The sequence below is a fragment of the Quercus lobata genome, chromosome 8, assembly GCF_001633185.2.
Source record: "Quercus lobata isolate SW786 chromosome 8, ValleyOak3.0 Primary Assembly, whole genome shotgun sequence".
Lineage (NCBI taxonomy): Eukaryota > Viridiplantae > Streptophyta > Magnoliopsida > Fagales > Fagaceae > Quercus > Quercus lobata.
In genome coordinates this window covers 55,580,275-55,604,264 of record NC_044911.1, presented here as the reverse complement: position 1 = coordinate 55,604,264, position 23,990 = coordinate 55,580,275, and the positions used below count along the sequence as shown (strand labels likewise).

Here is a 23,990-nt window from a genome sequence, read left to right as displayed (position 1 = left end):
GTCTCTCGCATGAGCCAATCTTAAGATTGCCTATAGCTATGTGAACTGTAGGCTTTATTTTAATGTCTTTTAACAATTTCACCTGAAACCTTTCTTTTCTTAACTCAAATGATGAAAGAGTCCCAAATTCATTTTGCCAGCTTTGCGCTTGAAGTTTTGTATTTGTATTTTTTTTTTTAGTCACACCAAATGATGAAAGAACTCCAAATTACAAGTGTTGGCCAAATGATATCTTGAAACAGGAGTGATTTTTAACATAAGAGCTCTCTGTGGACTTTGTCTGCACTCAAGATTTCTTTAAACCCAAGTCTTGCGAGACCTACTCATATCATTGGTCTACAAGTAAGTCAAATTTAGTTGCGACTTGTGACTGTGAAGTGAGCACCTTTACCTTTTTCTGTTTAGAAGATGAAACCAAATACAATGCATTTGGGGAGCTAGCTTTTGGTTTTTTGATAGGTATACTTGTAGGATACCCTTCTTCTTGTGCTTGTTAGGGCTCAGACCGCATAATCTAAGAGAGATATAATCCAAATAAAATATTTCTATGGCCGCAACTTGGCACTCAACAACCCAGAGCTAAACATAGGAAAATAAAGCTATCAAGACTCTTGTATCTCAAAAGTATTATCTGGTTTTCAGCTGAAAGATAACTTGGGTTCGAACTTTGGTAACACGGTCCTCATCCTTTTTTCTTTTTTTTTTTGTCGGTAGTTACGTAATTAAAAATTTCCATGCTCATTTTGATGGAGGGCAGGATCAGAACATTGTGGAAAGTTAATCACATATTTCGAGACTCGAGAGAAATTAAACACAAAATTGCAAAATTGTTGAGGTGACTGAGGTTTGTCATTTGTAGATTGAGATCCTTTATAGTTCTTTCTACTTTTGGGCTCTCAGCAATCTTTCTATTTTATTTACTGTGGGTTTTTAATCTCTTAGCTTTTATATGACTGCAGGCAGATTCAGAAAGCACTATATATTTCAATTTAAACATTTCAACCTCATGGCGCACACAACCCAGCAAATTTGTCATCTACACCCCCATCAAAAGCCCTGGATTAGTTCCTCTCTAATCTTATTCTTCTTTCAGAGAACTACAGAACTAATCCCGTCACTTTCTCAAACCCTGATTGAATTTTTATGATATATATCATGCACACAGTATTTCTGATAATGGTTTGATCTGTTCTTTAAATAATGGTGCACAGTAATCTATCTGGTCAAGAAGTTGGAGGGATAAAAGGGTACACTCAGAAAATAATCACCAAAAAAGCCATGTGGGTTGCCGATTTCTCTTTTCTTATTTTCATCTTCTTGCCCACCAGGGGAAACAAGTCCAGCCATTCCAGATTTTGAGAAAGATACACATAAACTGAGAACACGTTCTCTCTTCAAGCATTTTTGAATCCTTGTATTTCTTAAATTAAGACAATCCAACACTCCCCTAGTGGAGATGGGGCCTAAGTTCAACTTGTTACAACAATACACAAATAACAAAATTTCTAAATGCAACCTATAGTCACCAAAAGAAGACAACCAACAAAATTTTCTAAATGCTATGCTCTCCAACATTCACTTACAACACTCCTAGCATCTTCTGATTTGGCTCAGTTATTGTGTGTTAACCAAGTTGAAGTGACTCACCTACAGAGCAAAGAAAACAGTTTCAATAATAGATATTGTATGTATATATAACACTACTAAGTTGCATAAGATTACCTCTGGCAACTCCATTAATCACTTGCGAATAGAAAGATCAATGTGTAGGTAAGCTACATAGGTGACGAATAAGAAGAAAAACACTGATGCCAACATCAATGGCTCTGCAAGCATGAAAACTTGGTTGAAGGTGTAGTAAACCTTCAAAAGAAGAATGGTTAATATCCACATAAACAAATTTTGTTTTCTAATAAATACTATATACTACAAGACATACTAATATCAAGAGGATACAAAAAGGATATCTCCTGAAAGCGAAACATAAAAGGGAACAGTGAACTATCCTTGCAGACATAAGTAACTGATATATATATATATATATATATGGATTGGGTTCAAGTTACACCTGGTGTAACTCTCAGTAATGTTACACTACTCAATATTTTTTAATTGGATACAAATTTTAATAAATCTACTATTAGATTACATTATCTTTATATATTCTCCATGCTTGCAAAATTTCAAGGTAATAAAAAATTAATAGTCATGTCATCAATCAATTTTTTAAATTCAAGTTTTTGTAGTTTAAAATAATGCATAAAAGATGAGTTTATGGATCAAATGATAAATAACATCCAATTGACATGAAAAGTGGCATGATTATTAAGAACATATAGAACATGTAATTCAATTGTGGAATTTTCAAAATATGAATTCCATAACAAGTTATTGGATAGTGTAACATTGCTTAAAGTTACACCACCCAATAATGTGTTATTGAATTCATATTTTAAAAATCTAATTGTTAGAATGTTCTATATATTCTTAATATGCATGTCAATCGAATGTTATTTACCATTTGATCTATAAACTCATCTTTTATGCAATATTTTAAACTACAAAACTTGAATTTAAACAATTGATTGATGACATAGCTATTGATTTTTGATAGCTATTGATTTTTGATCATTTTGAAATTTTGTAAACATTGGGAATATACGAAGAATGCAATCCAATGGTGGCTTTGTCAAAATTCACATCCAATTAAAAAATATTGGCTAGTCTAACATTGTTTAAAATTGCACTAGGTGTAACTTGCTATATCTATATATACATACATACTGGCATATTATCAGCTGAAATCTCATGGAATATTTTCTTTTAGGTCATTTATGCAATTAGTTTATTATGGATCTTGACACAACTCTGCTATTCATGAAATGCCTGTGTTATCAATTTTAATAATGCTTCATCCAATTGACTCTCATGCCCTTGACTTATCAAAAAAAAAAAAAAAAAAAACCTCTCATGTCCTGATAGAACATTTTTCAAGCCAGTAGAAACTGTATAATTTGTTTAAAAAAATTACCTGGAAAGGAGAGTTGTGCTCAGGAACTACATTTCTCTTTTCCAGAACCACCACAGTCCTCCCAACAATGTCAAGGTACGAATATTTGGTCTGCAGAGATCCAAATGTAAATACATCTTAGTTGATGTGGTCCAGAAATTAATGATGCTGTAAATTTGGCTAGTTAATGCTCATAGAGCAACGGCACATGTTTGCAATAGCACACTGCGAAAAGTTCATTTAAAAAGATGGGACCCCCCTCTATCACCGGATTGAGGGGAGCCTGAGCGACATTAAGAATAGCTTATAACGAAGCCTAGCTCTGGGGTACTTTGAAAATACTTGTAAAAAAAGACTTTGAAAACTACAATTCTTGTCATTGCTCATATTACAACATGGACAATGTAATAAACAAGAGTTGAAATATAACACTTAGTAACCACAGCGTGTGTGTGTGTGTGTGTGTGAATTGACAAGTTAAGTTACCTCCAGATGCTGCTCCACTGGGAAAGGAACCACAGCAGAAGGGTCTTTTGATCCCTCTGGCAACACTACCTGAAATATAACACTTAGTACATGTATAATCTGGATTTTATACGATATGTGCAAAAAAATAGAACAACAATAGAAACACAAACTTATGTTACAGAACCCACTTTGATGGTCAACTTGTCTGCCACTGTCTCCACAAGAGGACATCCAAAACTGAAGTTGAGGTATCGTCTACCATCAGGTGACTCGAAGAGGAAGTCTTGCAATGGAAGTCCATATCCAATGATAAATGTAGATTTCCATCCTCCAAATAAAGGATAACGTGGTTCAATTTCAAGTTCTGACTGTAAAGAACAAGTATTAGTCACAAGTCACAACCTGTGAAAAAACATTTAACCTCTTCTTCTCCCACCCCCCCCAACAACACCCCCTTACAATTTGTGAAAACACATTTAACTTTGTTATTATTTCATCTTCTTTTCACTTTCTTGGGTTCACCACTATCCTAAAGTGATCTTTAGTTTTCAATTACCATAATATCACTTTTCCAGCTCAAATATGACCACCATTCTATTAAGATGGAAATACACAATCAGAAAACTCTGGCAAGCCTTAAGTTGCAAATCTTTTCATGTCGAACTTTCCCTAGTAAAGTTAGACAAATACAGGTTCGTCAAATTATACATCTTGAAGGAGCTAGTTTTGAATTTGAGATAATATGAGTAAAATTCATGAGATACGGCTTTTGATTACAAAAATACAAAACCTTTAATTTAAATTAGGAATTAAATCATAAGGCTTCCAACTTTTTGATAATTTGATAGTTACAATGGGAGGGGGGATTGAACCATGAATGTCTCATTGGAAACACCACGAGGTGCCAATTGAGCTACAGAGCGCTTGGCATAAGGCTACCAACTTCATAATATGATTTGACCAATTGAGCATACTGGTTGCATTTATATTGAATTTACTCATACAAGGAAAACAGATATTCTGTAGACAAATATTTATAAGAATCTTCTACAATAGGACTGTAAAATTAAAGGCCACATGTTACCTTCCAGGGATCCGTACGCAAATGTGATGATGAAATATTCCCTATTTCATCTCGGTAGTAGGCAGAGTGAACCCCAGGTGGTAGTCTTGCTAGAAGATTTTTGAATGAAGACACCCCACTAAAAGATGGCTTAGATTGATATTCAACCCTGCCAAAAGGGAACTTCAGAAATATGGACATTCAAGTGAAGTAAAGATCAAGAGAAGGAAAATAATATTTTTAAAAAAGGGATTGAAATTTCTGTGTTTTACATTTATTTGTTGCTATCAAACAATAAATCAAAGAGAAAGGGAAAATATTCTTATTCATCTTTTTTTGATAGGTAGATAGTGGGGGAGGGGGAAGGTGAGGTTCAAACCACAAACATGGGCATCACAAAGAATGTCGTTACTGTTGGGCTATCAATTGAATCCCAAGGGAAAAAATTCTAGAAAAACTTAAGCTAATGTGATATATAATATTACTAAAAAAACTCTCTCAGATAATAAAATATTCTAAACCAAAGTTCAAAACATAAGTTACAAAGACATCAAAGTTAAAGCAAATGATAAAGGAGACAACAATTTCATTCAAAAGCATTGTGACAAAGCTATGACATATGACACAGCAATAAACCCTACCTCGAAAACACCCCTTTGTGTCGGGCACCGGCATGCATCAACTTGTAATGCTCAGTGATCTGAAGATTTCCCCAGTGAGATATCTCCACTTCACGGACAAGCTCCTCAACAACGGCAAATGGATTGTTATTCTCAAAATGAACAATTATGGGTGAAAATGAATGTGGAGATTGATTTTCATAAGGCCCATACTTTAACTCTGTACCAGCACGGTTTGTCGGTTCCACTTTTGTGAATGATTCTAGTTTAGTACTTGGAGTCTTCAAAAATGTAGTCTGTTTCTTAATATCATATGGTGATAAAATTATTGCACTATCATGATAATAGACCAGCTGAGATTCTGACTGACTTATTTCAACTGGAAATGGTTCTAGAGAATGTGTCAATATGTAAAGCACTTCTATTGTTAAAGTTTCACCCGCACTTAATGGATTGACCAAAGATATAGAGAAATACTTGGTTCCATTTGGTGCATCAGGTAGCTCAGTTGGGTTTACCTCAAGGGGCAAATAACTTTTCTTCTTCCGTTTTCCAACAGTTGCAGCAGCTTTGACAAGCGCTAGATGATCAACTTGCGTTGGAGGAAATGCAAGATATATATCTGAAACAGGAGATGACCCAATGTTTTCAACCTGAAAAAAGTAAAAATAAAAATCCATCAGTCAAATAGATGCACCAAACACATTTGCAATTTCTAGCACAAAAGGTAGAAATACATAAATATTTTCAATAACTTAACAAATGCTTACTAAGACTATGACTTCAAAGTTCAGACCAATTTACAAGATTCTGGTTTAAACAGGTCCCCTGAATCAAATTGGGCCAACATCTAGCCATAAACTTGGCGATATTATTTTATAATTTTTATTCATTTGAGGTTGGCTGACAGAGAAATTCAAGATAGTAGAAGATTACAGCAGAAATCTCTGTCTCTGTCTCTCTGTCTCTCTCTCTCAATACAGAGAGAAAACAGACCTTTTAAATGAATTCAGAAATATAAAAAGGTAATTACATAACCCTTAACCTACATAAATTGGATTGGGAACTATAATTTGATTCTGGTTAGAGCCTTAACCTCTCCCCACCTTTAAAGTACAAGTCTATGGGGATGAAGTGTAGAATTTAAGAAACCAAACAGAAAACGCAGAAATTCAAATGAATAATTATAAAAATTTGATTGACATTTTGTCAATTTTAGCTTTACAATTTAAAAGTTTTTGTGACATCAAAACTTAATTTTAATTCTAGCTATCAGGAGAAAGTTTTATATGGGCATAAAATGTAAATCTAAAATATACATTCTTTCAGATCATGAAAAAGACACACACAAAACCAAAGCTTTAAACTTCTCCACCCATTGAGTACAATTTCAACAATTCAACAAACACCGTCCTGGCACCTTGGTATTTCAAATTAAAAGTAGTCATGTATTAATAAGCATTAGAAAGAAATACCTTCAAGGTTAGGAAAACCTTAACAATGTGAGAAGTCAAGTCAATCTGCAAGCATGACCAGAAAAATTAGTGGTGACAGTAATATAAAAAGGAGCATTGCGATTCATAGCAAAAAGTGAAGAAAAAGAAGGAAATTCTAGTACAAATCAATCAGAAAATCACGCCCATGTATCCATATCTCGTCATTATCAACATAAGAAAGAAAACTGCTCATTTGGTTTTGATTGATAAGTTATAAACGCACCCAGTGGGTTATGAGTAAATATCTAGGATGCACACAGTATGGGTACAATATGGCGACATGAGTGATAATTATAACCTGATATGGCAAATAGGACGCCATTACACAACACAGGTACAACACATATATATGACACAGGTACAGCACCTAAATGAAGTGTCCATGCATCCTAGGTAAATATCCCAGAAATACAATGCAAATTGAGAAATAAGAACAATACTATGAATACAGATGTGATGAACAAAGATATTTCTTTCTAAATATCAAGAATATCCTAGGAAGTAATCAATATCTCAAAGGTATTAAATTTAAGCTCAAATGAGCCAAATAATTTGAATTAGGCTTAGCTGAGAGGAGTTTTTTGCATTCTCATAATTTGAATTATCATGTTTTGAATAATGCCTAATAAAGTATCGTCACCATAATTATTTCCTTTCTATTTTTCTGTCCTAATTTTCTTGGAAACCAAACAGAGCTTGAATTCACTTAAAATCTGTAATTCAAATTCTGATTGTGAAATGTTTTTAACCAGACAAACAATGAAGGCGAACCTATATTAGAAAATCAAGATCTCATAAAATTATCGAAATGGCTAACAAGAATAAATTCGGAATTGAATGAAATGAGTCGAAATTCGAAACCCTAATAATTCAAAAAACGAAGAAAATTTTGAAATTTGGAATGATAAAGTTTAGGGAGAAATTGGAAGCATACTCTGCGCTCGGCGTTGACGATCTGAATGTCATGAGAGACGGAGGAGGATCTGGCGAGAAGTGAGAGAAGCGATAAGAGAGAGAGAAGAAGGATCGCTCGGACACTGAGCTGAGCTTCCATGGCTTGCCTATTCTTCTCCTTCACAGACACAGTTGACGAGCTGTGAAGACTGATGACTCTCTATGAGGAGACCGTGGATGCGGACCTATATGCCTCTTTTGGGCTGGGCTCAGAATTGACCAATTAAAAAGAAGAGGCCATGATGGCCCAACCAGCCCATTTACACCTTGCCTATAGGCCCAACTAGCCAATTGGGTGGGCAACTTCAATTACTAGCTTTAGGAATTCAAGAGAGCTCCTGTCTCTGTCTCTAAAGAAGGGATGGCAACGAGGTGAGACAGGGTCAGAACAAATGTATCTTGTCCCCTTTAAATAAAGCCTAGTGTTAGCCCGGTGTTCTTTCACCTTGTCACATGGCCTAAGAGAGAGAGAGATAAAAATGTGAGAGCGCTAAGAGAGAGAGAGATAAAAATGTGAGAGCGCTAAGAGAGAGAGAGATAAAAATGTGAGAGCGCTAAGAGAGAGAGAAAAAAATAAGTGCTTTTAAGGGATAATAAAATATGTATAAATAATTGAATTTGTATATTAAATAATTAAATGTGGGGTTTAAGTGATATCTTACGGGTGGTATTGTCACTTTGCTTTGGTATTTGATATTTGTAATTCAAACCCCCACTGTTTACCTATAAATTATATACACACACGCATTCAAGGTGAGGATATGGGACAGGGCTAGTAAAGGTGACGCAAGACAAGGAAAGCAAAGTTGACTCAATACACTTAGGGTCTAAGGCGATAAATTTTTAGTGATTTTTTAAATATTTAAATATTAATTATCTAACTTTTTATGTTTTTTTATTTCAAAATTGTTCTTACTTTTTGATATGCAAAATTGCTATCATAGTTTTTGTGTTTAGATTTTTTTTTTTTTTTAATATATCTTTTACAAGTTGTTAGAAAAATTGATTGTTAATAATTATTCGGTACATTTATAGCAGAGTCATAATTTTTTTTTTTTAATAAACAATTTAAGGTTTTAATTGTGTTGGATTTCTATTAGCTCAGTATTTTCGAGGCTTTTCTGAAATGGAGAAAGAATGTAAAACCTTTTTTTTTTTTAATATATATATATATATATATATATATATATCATACTACAATTTTAGGAATTTGGGACAAGCAGGGACTTAAGGCCTACACTAGAGTGAGTAAAAGTATAAAACCCATCGCCCGTCAGTCACCTATTTGAGAGGGGGAAAATTCACACAAAACAAAATGGGATATGACAAGACATTTTTGTCATCTGTATTGGTTACTCAGCCAATTGAATTACTACTAGATCTCTCCCATCCTCAACTATAATAACAACTTCACATTGAAAAAGGAAAAGAAAATTACAATATTAACATGGTCTTCTAACATGGGTGCAGAGTTGCTGGAGATTAAATTGGATACGGAAGTAGTGGCCCTAATGCTAAAGGCTCTGCATCCAGTTATAAATGACTGCAGGCTCTCATTGCCATGAGCATTTTTTTTTTTTTTTTTGTCACTCGTACTAAGAAACTAACAAATCTGTGGGCATGCTGACAAGAGTCAGTGGCTCCCAATCTAAAAAGCTTTTGTTATTTTGCATGCGTGCTGGAGATATTGGTGTCTATTCTCACCTAAGCTTTCAGTGGTCATCATTTTTATTGTAGTGATCACTTCACAAGTATAAGTAGTTGTAGAATATGGAGATAAGATTTGGATTTAAGTTTTTTAAGAGAGAGTTTCACACATATATATATATATATAGATAAAATTAGAATAAAATTTTTATCTTGTATTAAAAAAAATTATCATCTTTTATTACCCAAGAATAGAAGTTTTTTTTGATGAACAAGAATAGAAGTTACAGTATTAATGAGTGATTTAAAGAAATGGTAACCTTCGAACGTGGAGGTCTATAATGGTCTTCTGACAACATAAACTTTATTTGACTTTGTGCCATTTTTGTACTTGTATTTCTTGGAAACCTTGTGAATACTTTTGGTTGAAGAATTTTTTATTTTTTGTTTCGAGAAGCAAAATTTTCTAAGTCTGTGGACTACAATGTTTTCTTAACCAACAATTTGTGAGAAAAAAAAATCAGGTGAGCTTGGACCGTTCCTATTATCACGAGCACATTCACCAGGTCAAAATGCTTTAAATGGATAACCTTAGTTATAACTGTAATATATACAAATTGGCTTGGACTAAAATCTAAATTTCCTAGGATACAATTATTAAATACACACAGATACAGTTGTGTTACACTTCCAACGTAAGATAAATATTAATTGCTAAAAACTCAAAACCCCCCAAACACTGCCTTTTTCATGTAACAGCAGCAACTGATTTTTCTCCTAGATTTGCCTTTAGACTCGGGACCATCTTAGTTCTCCAAAGAGAGAAAGAGAGAGAGAGAGAGGAGAGAACAAAAAACGAAAAAAACAAAACACAAAAGCCATTGTGCCCATTTCATCAATATCCTCAGTGGTGTGTGTCATTGTTCTCTTATTCACTGCAGCAAGCTCGCTCTTTTCCATGGTAACTAAACTGTAGTTGAGTAATATAACATGGCGTGCATTAGACTGGGATCCAAAACCGAAGTCTTTCACCTTGAAGGCCAAGCCTGGTCAGTCATTTATGTTTTATGTTATAATTGTAATTCAAAATTGTGTTTCTGTGATAATACTTGATATTACGTGATGGGTTTGTTTTGTTTGGCATTATGAAATCCAAAACTTCTGGGAATGGTTACTGTGAATGCTTTAACTTTATGAACTTAATAGCTTATGTACCCAATTGGGTTTCATTCTTGGAAACCCTTTAAAGGTTCTATGTATTAATCAATAAATTACATTACTAATATTGAGGATAGAATGGTTGGTAATTTTGATTTTACCTGTAATTTAAGTTCAGTGATTGTAGTCTCTCAGTTTTGTCACCACCATTGTTAACTCTGTGTGAACTCATTGAATTGTCAGTAATGTACATTGCGTGTAAACTGCACTTTTAGGACTGGATTTTGTCTTTTTATAGACACATTTGGTAAGATTAATTAGGAAGCCTTATCTGTTGTTCTAATAATAACCCAGTAGGTGATAAAATATGCAAATCAAGTTGGTTTAGAGTCTTTAGACATTTAGAATAGCACTAGTGATGAATGGAGTGGGTGAGAAGAGGTGTGTTTCTATTAGTCTAAGGGTTTCAAAGGATGAGTGAGGCTGTAAAGGACGGACCTTGGGCTCATGGGGAGAGATTTATATTTCTTTGCTTCTAATGGACAACGGTAAAAGTATGAGTGGGTTTTGAAACTATATAATGGCACTTTTTGACCTCTAATAATTGGAATGTGGCACTGCCCCTCTAATGGGGTTTTAATTTTGTGTAGTCAGACTAGGAAAATTTGGCAACAGATCTAAATTATGGGTGTGTCTGGTAGTAACCCACTACCAAAAACGTGCTTTAAGAACCTTAAGCTGGAAACAACTTTAAGACTAAAGCTGAAATTTAGAGCTTTTAGGAAATTTTTTTTACAATTCTTCATGCTTTATATATTCAAAACTTTAAAGCACTAATACTTGTTACACATGCAAAAATTGCACTGAAAACGTGAATTTAGTGTGTGCAACAAGCAGTGTGTAATAAACACTACTCTTTGTCAAAAACTCAAAAATGGTAAAAAGCTTTTCAAAACTCTATATTGCAAAAGCTATACTGTTAAAGCTCTACTTCCTACAGTAATGCCAAAAGGGTACTATGTATCCTGAATTGTCTTGTAACCTACTTGAGTATGCAATTAATTCTGCTATAGTTTAAGAAGTCTTTGATTGTTCATTGTTGGCTTGAACTTTTAAGGTTTTTGGAAACACATATTGGTATTTGATGGTTAAAATTGTAAAGCTATTTGCATCCAGTTATGCACCTGCTCTTCATACAAGATTAATTCTAAGTGATTATTTGATAGTCATTCTTTGATAACTAGAATGAGAGTTGATAAAGGAATATGTTCATTTATGTTTGTCAACTGAATCTACACTTGCTTGAAATGGTCCCTACAATCATAACTAACCGAACTGGATAATAGTATCTTTAATTCTTCATAGAAGATTAACAGAAAACTTTTCATTCCTGATTAATAAATAGTAACAAGATATGTGTGATTACAATGGTTCCTGCTATTACAAGAATGAAAAAAGATTAAATAATATTTTACCAATTGATTGTTGGTTGTATCATTATGACATATGATCTATAGTTACCTTGCTGCTATGTTACAAGTGTGGTTCCTACCTCTGAATTGTTACAGCATGCTGATTTTCTAATCATTTTTGTGTTGATGTCACCTCTGAGTAATATTTGTTTAGTTCTGTTTCAGATTTCTTTTAATCCAAATTCTCTTTTGCAGGCTTTGCTCGACTGGGCTTCCTAGTGATATCATCATTGAAGTTGGAGAGACAACCTTCCATCTCCATAAGGTGTATTTTACTTGGCCAAGCCTTCTGCCCCATGACTTAATTTGTCATTATTTATGCCATCTACATGTCCAGACACCATGGTTTATAGAACCTTAAGTCTCTGTTCCTTTTGGCTGCTTGTTTTGTGCCTTGAAATTCCCTCAAGTGTAAGGTTCAACTGGAAACAATCAAAAGCAGCTGGTTCTCATTACTGAGATTTTATCTTGTCTGCATTTAATTGTTTTATTTTGTGATTCAAAATTCGTTGAGAGAGAGAGAGAGAGAGAGAGAGAGCTCTTAGCTCATATCTAATTCATGAATTTCTTTGATGGATATAAAGAGGGAATTTTTGTAGATCTACTATTTGCAACTGTTTGGGAGTCTTTATTTGTAAAAAAATTGATGATAAAACTGAAATTTGAAAATGATCACAAAAAATTGATTTATCCATTAGATTTATTTAGATGAATTTATTAAAGTCATGCCCACCAAATAGAAGCTTAATATTGGACTTCTTGTAATTTGGGATGTATGAAAAATATGAACATGGAGCTCTCTATCATGTTATTTTCCTATTATGTTTATAATTTTTTTCAATTGTGATACTATTGCCTTTTAATTCAGTCTTGCCTTTCGGGAAGTGAAAAGTAACCTTGCTTCCTAAATCTTGTAGAAGACATAGACAGTGTGCATATCTTATGTATTCTGGGACTTTTTTTTTTTGATAAGTGTATTCTGGGACATTTCTACACAATAGTTTTTATTTCTTATTTACTCATCAAACAACATTTCCTCCCTTTCTTGGAATACATGGCAGTTTCCCTTGCTGTCCAGAAGCGGAGTTCTAGAAAACCTTATCGGGGAGCTTTCTGGAGAGGACGAGAAGAAGTGTACTTTGCAGCTCCATGACATACCTGGAGGAGCCAAAACCTTTCTGCTTGTAGCCAAGTTCTGTTATGGTGTAAAAATAGAGCTCACTGCATTAAATGTAGTCAGTCTCAGGTGTGCAGCCGAGTATTTTCGGATGACTGAAGAATATGGAGAGGGAAATCTCATCTTGCAAACTGAAAATTTTTTTAATGAGATTTTTGGTTACTGGACAGACTCAATTAAAGCTCTTGAAACTTGTGAAGAGGTTCTACCACTTGCAGAAGAGCTTCATATTGTTACAAGATGCATTAATTCCTTGGCGATAAAAGCTTGTGCAGATCCAAGTTTGTTTAGTTGGCCAATGTCAGGACGGAGTGCTGTGCAAAGCCCAGATGAGACTGTATTTTGGAATGGAATACGCACAGCAACTAAGCCTCATCCTGTGAGTGAAGATTGGTGGTATGAGGATGTGTCCTTTCTTAGACTACCTCTTTATAAAAGATTGATTCTTGCTGTTGGATCGAGAGGCATGAAGCCGGAGAGAATTTCTGGGTCCCTTGTCTACTATGCAAAGAGGCATCTTCCCTTGTTGGGTAGACAATCAAGCTTCCAAAATGGGAACCGTGCAGGATCAACCATATCTGCCCCATATGATGTAAATCAAAGAAAAATCTTTGAAGATATTGTGGAGATACTACCTAATGAAAAAGGTATCATACCAACTAACTTCCTCCTTAGGCTTTTGCGAACATCAATGATATTACATGCTAGCCCATCATGTCGTGAGAATTTAGAGAAAAGGGTTGGTGCTCAGTTGGATCAAGCAGCTCTTGAAGATCTTCTTATACCAAATATGGGGTACTCAGTGGAGACCCTTTATGATATTGACTGTGTTCAGCGAATTCTTGATCACTTCATGCTGGCCGATCATGAGCCTGTTGATCCTAATTCTAATTCTATTGTAGATGAGGGGCAGTTAATGGGAGGTTCCCATTCACTGACCCCAATGACAATGGTGGCTAATCTGGTGGATGGTTATCTAGCTGAGGTGGCACCAGATGTTAACTTGAAGGTACTGAAATTTCAGTCACTTGCTGCTACTATCCCTGATTATGCCAGGCCTATAGATGATGGAATCTACCGTGCAATTGATATATTCCTCAAGGTAAATGAATGTTCACATTCGCTTCATCTCATTGATGATTTTCCTTGCAAAAACTTTTTTGGTTCTGGTCATCTTGGTTAAAGGCTAGAAGTTTCCGAAATAGTTTCATCGTTTTCTGATAACTTAGTTTATAATGGAGCATCTATGCCTTTCTTGTGTTGGAATGATTTTACTGTCACTTATCTCTCCTTAGATATGCTTGCAAGTTTGAAAATTACTCATTTTGGAGTGCTTGTCTTCACATTCACTCACACCACTATACTCAATTTTGGTATATTTTTGGAAATAGTTCAAAAGGAGAACCAACTTTTTAATCGCCATAAAAATGGCTGCTTTAGTCTTACCATGTCTATATATTATTTAGTTCATGTTTTGGATAAGTAGCACTGCAGATATGGTGCTTGGGCATATTGTTCTTTCTTTAGCAAGAAATTTTATTTATTTACAGTGGACATGATGCTTTCATGGTGGAATTACAATATCACTATGAATTGTGTTGAGAACTCATTTCATTGTCAAGTTCATTGGAGTCAGTTACATTATAATATACTAGAAGAGCTAGTTTCTTTTTCTTCGAAGTTACTTCCCAATGCACACTAGATTTCTTCCTGCTTTGCCTAAGAAAACTGATGTGTATCTCAACTTCAGGCTCATCCCTGGCTAACAGACTCTGAAAAGGAACAAATCTGTAGGCTCATGAACTGCCAGAAGCTCTCCTTGGAAGCCAGCACCCATGCAGCCCAGAACGAGAGGTTGCCTCTTCGTGTCATTGTCCAAGTTTTATTTTTTGAACAACTTCGGCTCCGCACCTCTGTTGCTGGTTGGTTCTTTGTCTCTGACAACCTTGAGAACTCACAAAATCACAGTGGGAATCTTGCTCTGGCTAGAAGTGATGCCCCTATACAAGCAGGCAACTCATTGAACCACCTTGTGACAGTTGATGACATGAGGGACCGGGTGTCCGAGCTTGAGAAAGAATGCTTTAGCATGAAACAGGAGATCGACAGGCTGGCGAATACAAAGGGGAGTTGGAACACAGTCTTAAAAAGGTTTGCTGGCAAACTAAAGTCAAAGCCCTGCAATACTAATGCATCAGAACCCCACAATAATTCCAAAGCACCACCACCATCAACAGAACCAGTTGTGAATGGAGGAGAAAACCATGAAAATGGTGGATAGGGAGATTGAATTTCATTCTCTAAAATGAAATAAATGTAAAAATAAAGAAAAAAAAGAAAAAAAAAGCTTTTGTTTCATCTATTTTTGACCCCCTTCTGAAAACTAGCTAGTCAATTTGTTTGTTTCTGGTTTAGTTAATCTTGTAATTATATTTAGACATTAGATCATTGAACTTTTGATCCTCATTGTCTTCCTTAGTTATATTTGATTTTTTAGTTTTCATCTTTCAATGTCTGTTTTCTCGTACTGGCTTCTTTTCCCTTGGTCTTGATCACTCTATATTTTTCTGTGGAATCCATGTTAATTTATGCAGGTCAAAATAAATTTTTGCATGGTCTGCCAGTCTTCTTGTAGTATGGTAATGTAAATGAAGCCCAAGTTTGATTCATTAACTTTTATAATTATACCACTTCTCCTTTCAAGTAACAAGGATTATTCTACAATCTTTTCTTCATTTCTAGTAGGGTTTTTAGTTATTTATTTTTAGTTTTATACATCTCCTATTTTAGGACTTAGGAGCAAGAATTCAGGATAAAAGTACAGTTGTTAAGATTTAACTTCAGTGCATTGCATTATATTTTAGCAAGTTGCAGACAATTGTAGCTCTTACGATATGATTGGCAGTATGAACAAAAGACTCATAAAATTGTTGATTGAATCTACAAAGAATAGCCCAAAATTCTGTGCTCAGGTTTTAATTTCTCATTGTCAAACCAAACTTGAGAATGTGCCTCTTATATGTACATATTGATATTGTAGGCAGGGGAATGGTGCTTTGTCTAGTGCGGAGTAGGAAATCCTTTGAAGGCAACAATATGTGAGAGGTTTAAAAAAAAAGTTCCTGTAGAGGTTAGCTTCTTGAAAATGATACTTGACACTTGATTTTATCTTAAAAATGTAACCTTCCCTTTCTGTAATTCTTCAAACATGGAGTATTTCTTATGTCTTTTTTCAGAAATAGGATGGATAAATTTTCTATGGCCAATTTCAATGTTCCAAATTGGGTCAGGGGTCAAAACAATGGGAGTTTGCTTTGTCCTTTTGGAATGTTTCTCACATAAATAGGGAGACTAATATGGCTCCCCCATTCTCTAGATTCTTGGATTTCTATTGAGGTTTGAGAGATACCTAGTGCTTGGACAATGGGATACAAATCCCACCAGTCTCCTATCCCAATTATTAAATAAAAAAATAAAATTCAATGCAGAAAAGACCTTCTTTATGAGTAATGTTAGGACCACATAAAATTTCACAACTTTTGTCACAATTCGCCATATGACGAGTTGCCACCACTACACCTCTATTACTGACAACTCACTAAGTGGCGAGTTGTGGCAAAAATTGTGGAATTTTATGCGGTCTTAACATTTTCCCTTTCTTTATACTTTCTTCATTCATCATGGATTTTCCTTATTTTAGAAAAAAAACAGAATCAAATGTAGTAAACCACGTGAATATAGCTTTTCATAAACCACAATTATCAACAACAAAAAAATTCATAAACCACAAAATTCAATCAAATAGACAAGTAATCATAGAAAATAAAAATAAGTTTTCTAACTCTAGAACATAGTAGGAAAAAACTATACTAAGCATGCACCAAAGATTTCATATGAATCACATCTCAGCACCTAGTAGCAATTAACCAAAAGGGTGTGGATCTATCCTCCCAAAAACACATTGATATTATGTCTTCGAACTTCCATCTGTCAAGTTGAACATGCCGCAATCATGATCGCCATACAAGTGATCTTCATTCATCTGGTCCCAATTATCATCAGTGTAGTAAACACTATTGGATTCACACCCTTGAAGATCCTTAATGGACAATGACAGAGTGATTTCCACCCAAAAATATGAACCTATCACCTAAACTTTCCACCTTCTCCCATGTGTTCCGAAGAACCTAGCTTATAAACATGAAATCCCTTTGTTCTGAGAGGACAAATCAAAGGTTGTGTATCCTCGGTACGTACCAAGGTCACTCTCATCAACTGCTACCCCTCTGAATTAACAAAGTTCCCAATAAACCGATTGACAAGCAAAAGATCTCCCATTGATTCCACCAAGTAACATTGAGTTGAAAATTTGTCTCTTGGGAATTCTTTGCCATCTAAATCTATAATAACTGGTCTAAAGCTCATGATCTTTGTGGGAAAAAGAGTAGGTAAGTCAAAGTCCCATACTTCAACTGTACCATTGTCTTTCAATGCACAAAGCTGAGTCTTGTAACATATAATGTCACAATAAGCTGATTCTGTAAGGTAATTCATTCTCAACAAAACAAAAAGAGTGCCAAACATTAATAGAACTTATTGTAATGGTAGTGCGGTTGACTACCATACAGCATGAAATGGGGTAAGTTTTTTCTGATTCTTATTATGACCCCCAAAATTTCTACGGGAACTTAGTGGTTGATTGAGTTTTCAAGGTTTAAATATTTTTGAGTGGTGATCATTTTTATGTGTTTGATGATGTATTATACCACTATACAAAATTTCATGTGCATCACTCAAGTTTGCAACAATCCCTAGAAAATAGAAAACAAAGCACACTATATAATAAAATCAATAGATCAAAGTTTGACAACAAAGTGACAAATTTTTTTTAAACTAAGGTTACAACTCTACTTAATATTTATTTTATTATATTTGAATTTTGACTAATTCATCATTAAATTACATTTTCTTATTATATTCTTCATACTTATAAAATTTCAATAAAATCCAAGATATTAATAGCTACACCATCAATCAAATGTTTCAATTTTGAGTTTTGTAGTCTAGAGTTATACATAAAAAATAAGTTTATGGATCGAATAATAAATAATATCTGATTGGCATGAATTTTGACACGTGTTTTAAAAATATAAAGAACATGCAATTTAACGATTAAAATGCCAAAATATGTAGTCATGTTAATTTGTTTAATGAGAGAACCTTAAGTTACAACTAAATTTGTAACTAAACTTTGTCCAAATCAATAATATATTAAAGTCAAAACACAATCAAAATTCAAATTAACTTTTAATTGTAGTTGTGGGGCCGAAGAAAGTGTAGCCCCGGCCCAGGCCCAGTTTATTCTAAGGACCACAGCCCAAGCCGAGGAGGGCCATTGCCGAGGACGACCTCTTCCTCGGCACTTTATTAAACGCCCCAAAAAAAGGGAACAAGCCGAGTGTAGCGGGCAGGGCCAGAAAAAGAGCAGCCAACACGGCAATACGGAATGGAGCGTTTGACAAACCCATGCCCATAAGCCTTTCCAGCAACTCCCAACCACTCCAGGTATGGGTCGACTGGACAGGCCTGCATCCCAGAAGCAGAAATTGACACGTGGACACAAAAAGGGGAATGGGACACTAGTATAAAAGGCGAAACCCACAAAGATAAAAAATGGGGGGGGGGGGGCTGGCCACCGGGGAGTAAGGGCTAGGAAGACCAAGCCCGCCCATGTGGTGTTCCTTGTAGGAACCACGACTAGAACCACTCACTCATGCCCAGGCCATACCTTTTTCAGCCCACTCTCTACAAATGATGTTGTGGGAGGCCTTCTTAAATTACGAGTCCAATTTTATCTTGGAGTTGTTATAAAAGGGGCTCCTACAATTGGCGCCGTCTGTGGGAAAGGTTTGTGTCCTGGCATAAGTGATGGTGTGGGACGGTACCCTTGTCATTTTCTACCAGCCAGTTACAGCGTGCTAGCGTAGAGCTTCGTTGGGAGCTATGATTCCTGGCTACACTTTAAAGTGTCAGCCACGCAGATGGGCCAAGGGGCTCGGCCGAGGATTTAATTCCCCTAAAGCCAAAGCCCCGGGAAACCAACTACTTAAAAGAAGAAGTACAAGTTTTGGACAGAACCAAGGCCTTGTATGGTCCTCGGACTCAAGCCTCTGGGGAAACCAACTACTTAAAAGAAGAAGTACAAGTTTTGGACGGAACCAAGGCCTTGTATGGTCCTCGGACTCAAGCCTCTAGGGAAACCAACTACTTAAAAGAAGAAGTACAAGTTTTAGACAGAACCAAGGCCTTGTATGGTCCTCGAACTCAAGCCTCTAGGGAAACCAACTACTTAAAAGAAGAAGTACAAGTTTTGGACGGAACCAAGGCTTTGTATGGTCCTCGGACTCAAGCCTCTAGGGAAACCAACTACTTAAAAGAAGAAGTACAAGTTTTGGACGGAACCAAGGCCTTGTATGGTCCTCGGACTCAAGTCTCTGGGGAAACCAACTACTTAAAAGAAGAAGTACAAGTTTTGGACGGAACCAAGGCCTTGTATGGTCCTCGGACTCAAGCCTCTGGGGAAACCAACTACTTAAAAGAAGAAGTACAAGTTTTGGACAGAATCAAGGCCTTGTATGGTCCTCGGACTCAAGCCTCTGGGGAAACCAACTACTTAAAAGAAGAAGTACAAGTTTTGGACAGAACCAAGGCCTTGTATGATCCTCGGACTCAAGCCTCTGGGGAAACCAACTACTTAAAAGAAGAAGTACAAGTTTTGGACAGAACCAAGGCCTTCTATGGTCCTCGGACTCAAGCTTTGGGGAAACCAACTACTTGTAAGGAAAAACTACATTACATGGACTTTAGGATTTATCCGAGGAAAACTCTCCACTAACAACTGGGTTAGTTCCTAAATTGCGAGGATTCTCAAGTCTGCTTTCGGATCTGCAGCACCAAAGGGATCGATGCAATATAGAGCAATATGTCGCCTAAAAAACGATCTGAGTTCTCTACTGCTCAGTCAACTCCTCGGATGGATTATTTAGAGGTTATCATTCTCGGACGGTATTCTCGCACTTATCACAGAATATTCAATTGTTACCTCGGTTAGTTTCCTAAGTTTAACTTACTATGAATTATCGGCGTAATGCCTGGTAGTGTTAGTAAATTAGAATTAGTTGGATTATGTTTCAAGGTTTCTCGCTCTAAGTATCATTGAAGAAACACACACATGGAGTACACCCTTTCACAAAGTAGTGTTGCAAAAAGAATAGTATTCAAAATAAGTAAATAAATTTCCCTTTTTACTAAAACAAAGAAACAATACAGCGTACAATGAAAAGCTGGAATCAGCTTACGTCAAAGCTCACTACATAATTGAAAAGGAAGGTACAAGAGAATAAGACAAAACCGAGGAGGCGGTACAGATGAGAGGTTGGCTTCTAAAGCTAACCACATAATCAAAAGGAAAGATACAAGAGAATAAGATAAAGCCGAGGAGGTAACACAGAGGAGAGGTTGGCTGCTGCGCCGAGATGTCGAGTAAGGGAACCACTCCTCAGTACTTTTACATGCCCATAACTCAGGCAGCAAAAGAACCCAACGAGGGACCTGCACCTTCGAAGAAAAGGTGTAGAGAGCACCTGGCTTGGGGCCTGCACCGTTGAAGAAAAGGTGTAGGGAGCCAGAAGTTGGGGAGCCCCCGCGAAAACTTGCCTGCGACAAGGCAGACGGCGCTGATGGAGGAAATTCCTTCTTCTGACATGCCAAAAATCTGGCATGACCAGAACCTGCTTCGGATTTTGACTAAAAGAAAGAGGAAGACCATCTTCCCCCTGTTAGAGCGGAGGGCTGGCTTGAATCTGTGCCCTCCTTGTCCGTACCGCATCATCTTGAGGACTCGGTACCTCTGAAGCGGGTAAAGATTCTTCATCCCCACCCTTACCTCAAGCATATTAGCCTGAGGCTAAATGACACCGAAATGGAGACTGAGTATGGTGGATGGATTATGTTTCTGAGAGAAGCAGAAGGGTTTGTACACAAGAAGAGTGACCCCCTATCCTATTTATACACAGAGCAGACCGGTGGCATTTAACTTGTGTAGATTTCCAAGGAATGCCACAGACAAAGCAGACTGGGCTCAAGTTCCAACCTCATCCTCAGCCGCAGGATCTAAAGATCCTCGTGAAGGCGCACTTCGAATACCGAAATATCAAAGGACTCCGCACGAATGAAAAATAAAGGCGCGTCCCTTGCTTTGACGCGACTCTCGAGTAACGGAAAAATACAAATATTTATGTAGTACAGGATCAGAACGGGCTATGACATAGGCCCAACATTATCAAAACCCTCCTTCCCCAACTAAAAGTCGGGCAGCAGGCTTTTGAGGGGCTATTGTGGGGCCGAAGAAAGTGTAGCCCCGGCCCAAGCCCAGTTTATTCTAAGGACCACAGCCCAAGCCGAGGAGGGCCATTGCCGAGGACGACCTCCTCCTCGACACTTTATTAAACGCCCCAAAAAAAGGGAACAAGCCGAATGTAGCGGGCAGGGCCAGAAAAAGAGCAGCCAACACGGCAATACGGAATGGAGCGTCTGACAAACCCATGCCCATAAGCCTTTCCAGCAACTCCCAACCACTCCAGGTATGGGTCGACTGGACAGGCCTGCATCCCAGAAGCAGAAATTGACACGTGGACACAAAAAGGGGAATGAGACACTAGTATAAAAGGCGAAACCCACAAAGATAAAAAATGGGGGGGGGGGGGCTGGCCACCGGGGAGTAGGGGCTAGGAAGACCAAGCCCGCCCATGTGGTGTTCCTTGTAGGAACCACGACTAGAACCACTCACTCATGCCCAGGCCATACCTTTTTCAGCCCACTCTCTACAAATGATGTTGTGGGAGACCTTCTTAAATTACGAGTCCAATTTTATCTTGGAGTTGTTATAAAAGGGGCTCCTACAGTAATCTTATTTGCTCAAAGAGTCTATTTTAATTTTCTTAATTTTAATGTTATATAACCCATTTATAATACTCAGCAAGAGATGACAATTCACAATTACTATTATTAAATGTTTCTGCACGTAAACACGAGTCACAGCATAATTGAGAGAAAGAAGGGACAAGAAATATAAAATCGAATAAAGCTGCAAATTAGACATTAAAAATAAATTAAATAATACTAGGTTGCAAAATAAAGTAAAACAGGCAAGTGTTGACAAAAAATTGATAATGTCTTGACAAATATGTTATGTTGAAAAAGAAACACACTTTCCCTCAAAAAAGAAAAAAAGAAACACACTTTCACACACACCACACTTACTACGTTTTTGCGACGGCAAAACTATGCCCAATCACTTTAACTCAAAATCCTGAACAGGACAAATTTTCCACGTGTCACCATACAATACCACAAAAGCTACTAAAATTTTGTATTCCAGCCAGCATTGCTTTACAAATATCTTCCATTTCAAATTCTTGAAACAGTGGAGAACATCACGTCACTGAGCGTGTCTACTTATCTCACTGAGCGTGTCTACGTATCACACTTACGTGTCTACTTATCACACTCCTAGTTCTTTCCTTAGCGCTTTGGATAAGTCCTAGCTAACGTATATATATATGTCCAACTCTCACTCTTCGTAGTTCTTACGCCTTCAACAAACACAAACACAAACACCACCGTTTGCCTACATATATCTACTGCTACTACTTCAATACAAGTTAACTAAATTCTAAGTACTGAGAAACAAAAAGTTTTAAGACATACATGGATGCTTTGAGACATTTCTCAGACCCACAGTACCTAACGGGGTCTGATATTTCGTCCTCAGGGTCAGAGAGTGACAATGCTCAGATGGTGAACTTGTCATACGGGGAGGTCAAGCTAGCTTCGAAGAATCCTAAGAAACGAGATGGGAGAAAGAAGTTCAAAGAAACAAGACACCCGGTGTACCGTGGAGTGAGGAGGAAGAACTCAAGAAAATGGGTGTGTGAAGTGCGCGAGCCAAATAAGAAGTCGAGGATTTGGCTTGGGACTTTTCCCACCGCAGAAATGGCGGCGCGTGCACAGGATGTGGCGGCAATTGCGCTCCGCGGCCGTAACGCGTGTCTCAATTTTGCCGACTCGGTATGGAAGCTTCCGGTTCCGGCGTCGGCAGCAGCAAAGGACATTCAGCGTGCAGCATTGGAGGCGGCTGAGGCATTTCGGCCAGCAGAGTTGGACGATGTTTCTGGGGATGACTTGACGCAGAGGTTAGAAAATGCAGCTGCAGCAGTGACAGTGGCGGAAACAGCAGTGACAGTGGCTGCGGAGGCAGAGGCAGAGATAGAGCCGGAAAGTGTGTTTTTTATGGATGAGGAGGCGGTTTTCGACATGCCCGGGTTGTTGAGAAATATGGCAGTGGGGATGTTGTTGCCTCCACCACCTCATTGGTACGGTGGAGATAACATGGAAACTGACAGTGAGGTTTCATTGTGGAGTTATTCAATTTGATTGTTATTAGTAATATTATAGCTTAGTGCTGCAGTGTGATGTGGGGGAAAGTTGGAGATGGCGATGTCATACTGTACAAAAGAATTTTTTGTAGCATTTGTTTACACTAACAGAAATAATAATCCGTTTTGGGTTTTAGCTATATCAAACTTTAGTTGAACTGGGTGACTAGTCCATTGCTAATACTCTAATAAAGTAATTGGATTTTGTGTTTGATGAGTGAAAATAAGGAGGTGATTATAAAATAATATTAAAGGACAACTCCTGTTTGAGATAAAGTGTGAACACATTACCATAAATTAAAATGTTCTGAAGAAGAAGAAGTGGAGAGGTAGTGGACGAAGCTCAAGTGCTGCCATCTGAAACTCTCATCTTGGTTCTTCAAATCAAGCGTCTCTGCTCTGGAACTTTCAAACAGCTAAAGTTTGATG

General features: G+C 36.8%; 3 protein-coding genes across 3 annotated transcripts; 2 read left to right on the top strand and 1 right to left on the bottom strand.

The window, feature by feature from the left end:
* Window positions 1-1,261: 1,261 nt before the first annotated feature.
* LOC115957314 (dolichyl-diphosphooligosaccharide--protein glycosyltransferase subunit 1B) lies at window positions 1,262-7,781 on the bottom strand. Its single transcript, XM_031075536.1, has 9 exons — window positions 7,592-7,781; window positions 6,637-6,681; window positions 5,183-5,814; window positions 4,563-4,710; window positions 3,667-3,846; window positions 3,497-3,565; window positions 3,032-3,121; window positions 1,723-1,863; window positions 1,262-1,647 (listed from the first exon to the last, which is right to left on the bottom strand). The coding sequence occupies exons 1-8, from the start codon at window positions 7,709-7,711 to the stop codon at window positions 1,741-1,743; spliced, it is 1,407 nt and encodes a 468-aa protein (XP_030931396.1). The 5' UTR covers window positions 7,712-7,781; the 3' UTR covers window positions 1,262-1,647; window positions 1,723-1,740.
* A 2,392-nt stretch (window positions 7,782-10,173) lies between these two features.
* On the top strand, window positions 10,174-15,409 carry LOC115954572 (BTB/POZ domain-containing protein At5g03250-like). Its single transcript, XM_031072462.1, has 4 exons — window positions 10,174-10,307; window positions 12,084-12,153; window positions 12,950-14,167; window positions 14,816-15,409. Exons 1-4 carry the CDS (start codon window positions 10,249-10,251, stop codon window positions 15,344-15,346), a joined length of 1,878 nt encoding a protein of 625 aa, XP_030928322.1. The 5' UTR covers window positions 10,174-10,248; the 3' UTR covers window positions 15,347-15,409.
* A 7,316-nt stretch (window positions 15,410-22,725) lies between these two features.
* Window positions 22,726-23,773, top strand: LOC115958157 (dehydration-responsive element-binding protein 1A-like). Its single transcript, XM_031076546.1, has one exon. The coding sequence runs from the start codon at window positions 22,834-22,836 to the stop codon at window positions 23,557-23,559; it is 726 nt and encodes a 241-aa protein (XP_030932406.1). The 5' UTR covers window positions 22,726-22,833; the 3' UTR covers window positions 23,560-23,773.
* Window positions 23,774-23,990: the final 217 nt, after the last annotated feature.

Bases quoted from the DNA above. Each gene is read 5' to 3' on its own strand.
- LOC115954572 (XM_031072462.1), top strand. From the start codon at position 10,249: ATGGCGTGCATTAGACTGGGATCCAAAACCGAAGTCTTTCACCTTGAA. The intron at 12,154-12,949 runs GTGTATTTTACT...AATACATGGCAG, and splicing joins CAACCTTCCATCTCCATAAG to TTTCCCTTGCTGTCCAGAAG. The intron at 14,168-14,815 runs GTAAATGAATGT...TCTCAACTTCAG, and splicing joins CAATTGATATATTCCTCAAG to GCTCATCCCTGGCTAACAGA.
- LOC115957314 (XM_031075536.1), bottom strand. From the start codon at position 7,711: ATGGAAGCTCAGCTCAGTGTCCGAGCGATCCTTCTTCTCTCTCTCTTA. The intron at 3,566-3,666 runs GTGGGTTCTGTA...GTTATATTTCAG, and splicing joins CAGACAAGTTGACCATCAAA to GTAGTGTTGCCAGAGGGATC. The intron at 3,122-3,496 runs GTAACTTAACTT...GGATCTCTGCAG, and splicing joins CAGTGGAGCAGCATCTGGAG to ACCAAATATTCGTACCTTGA.
- LOC115958157 (XM_031076546.1), top strand. From the start codon at position 22,834: ATGGATGCTTTGAGACATTTCTCAGACCCACAGTACCTAACGGGGTCT.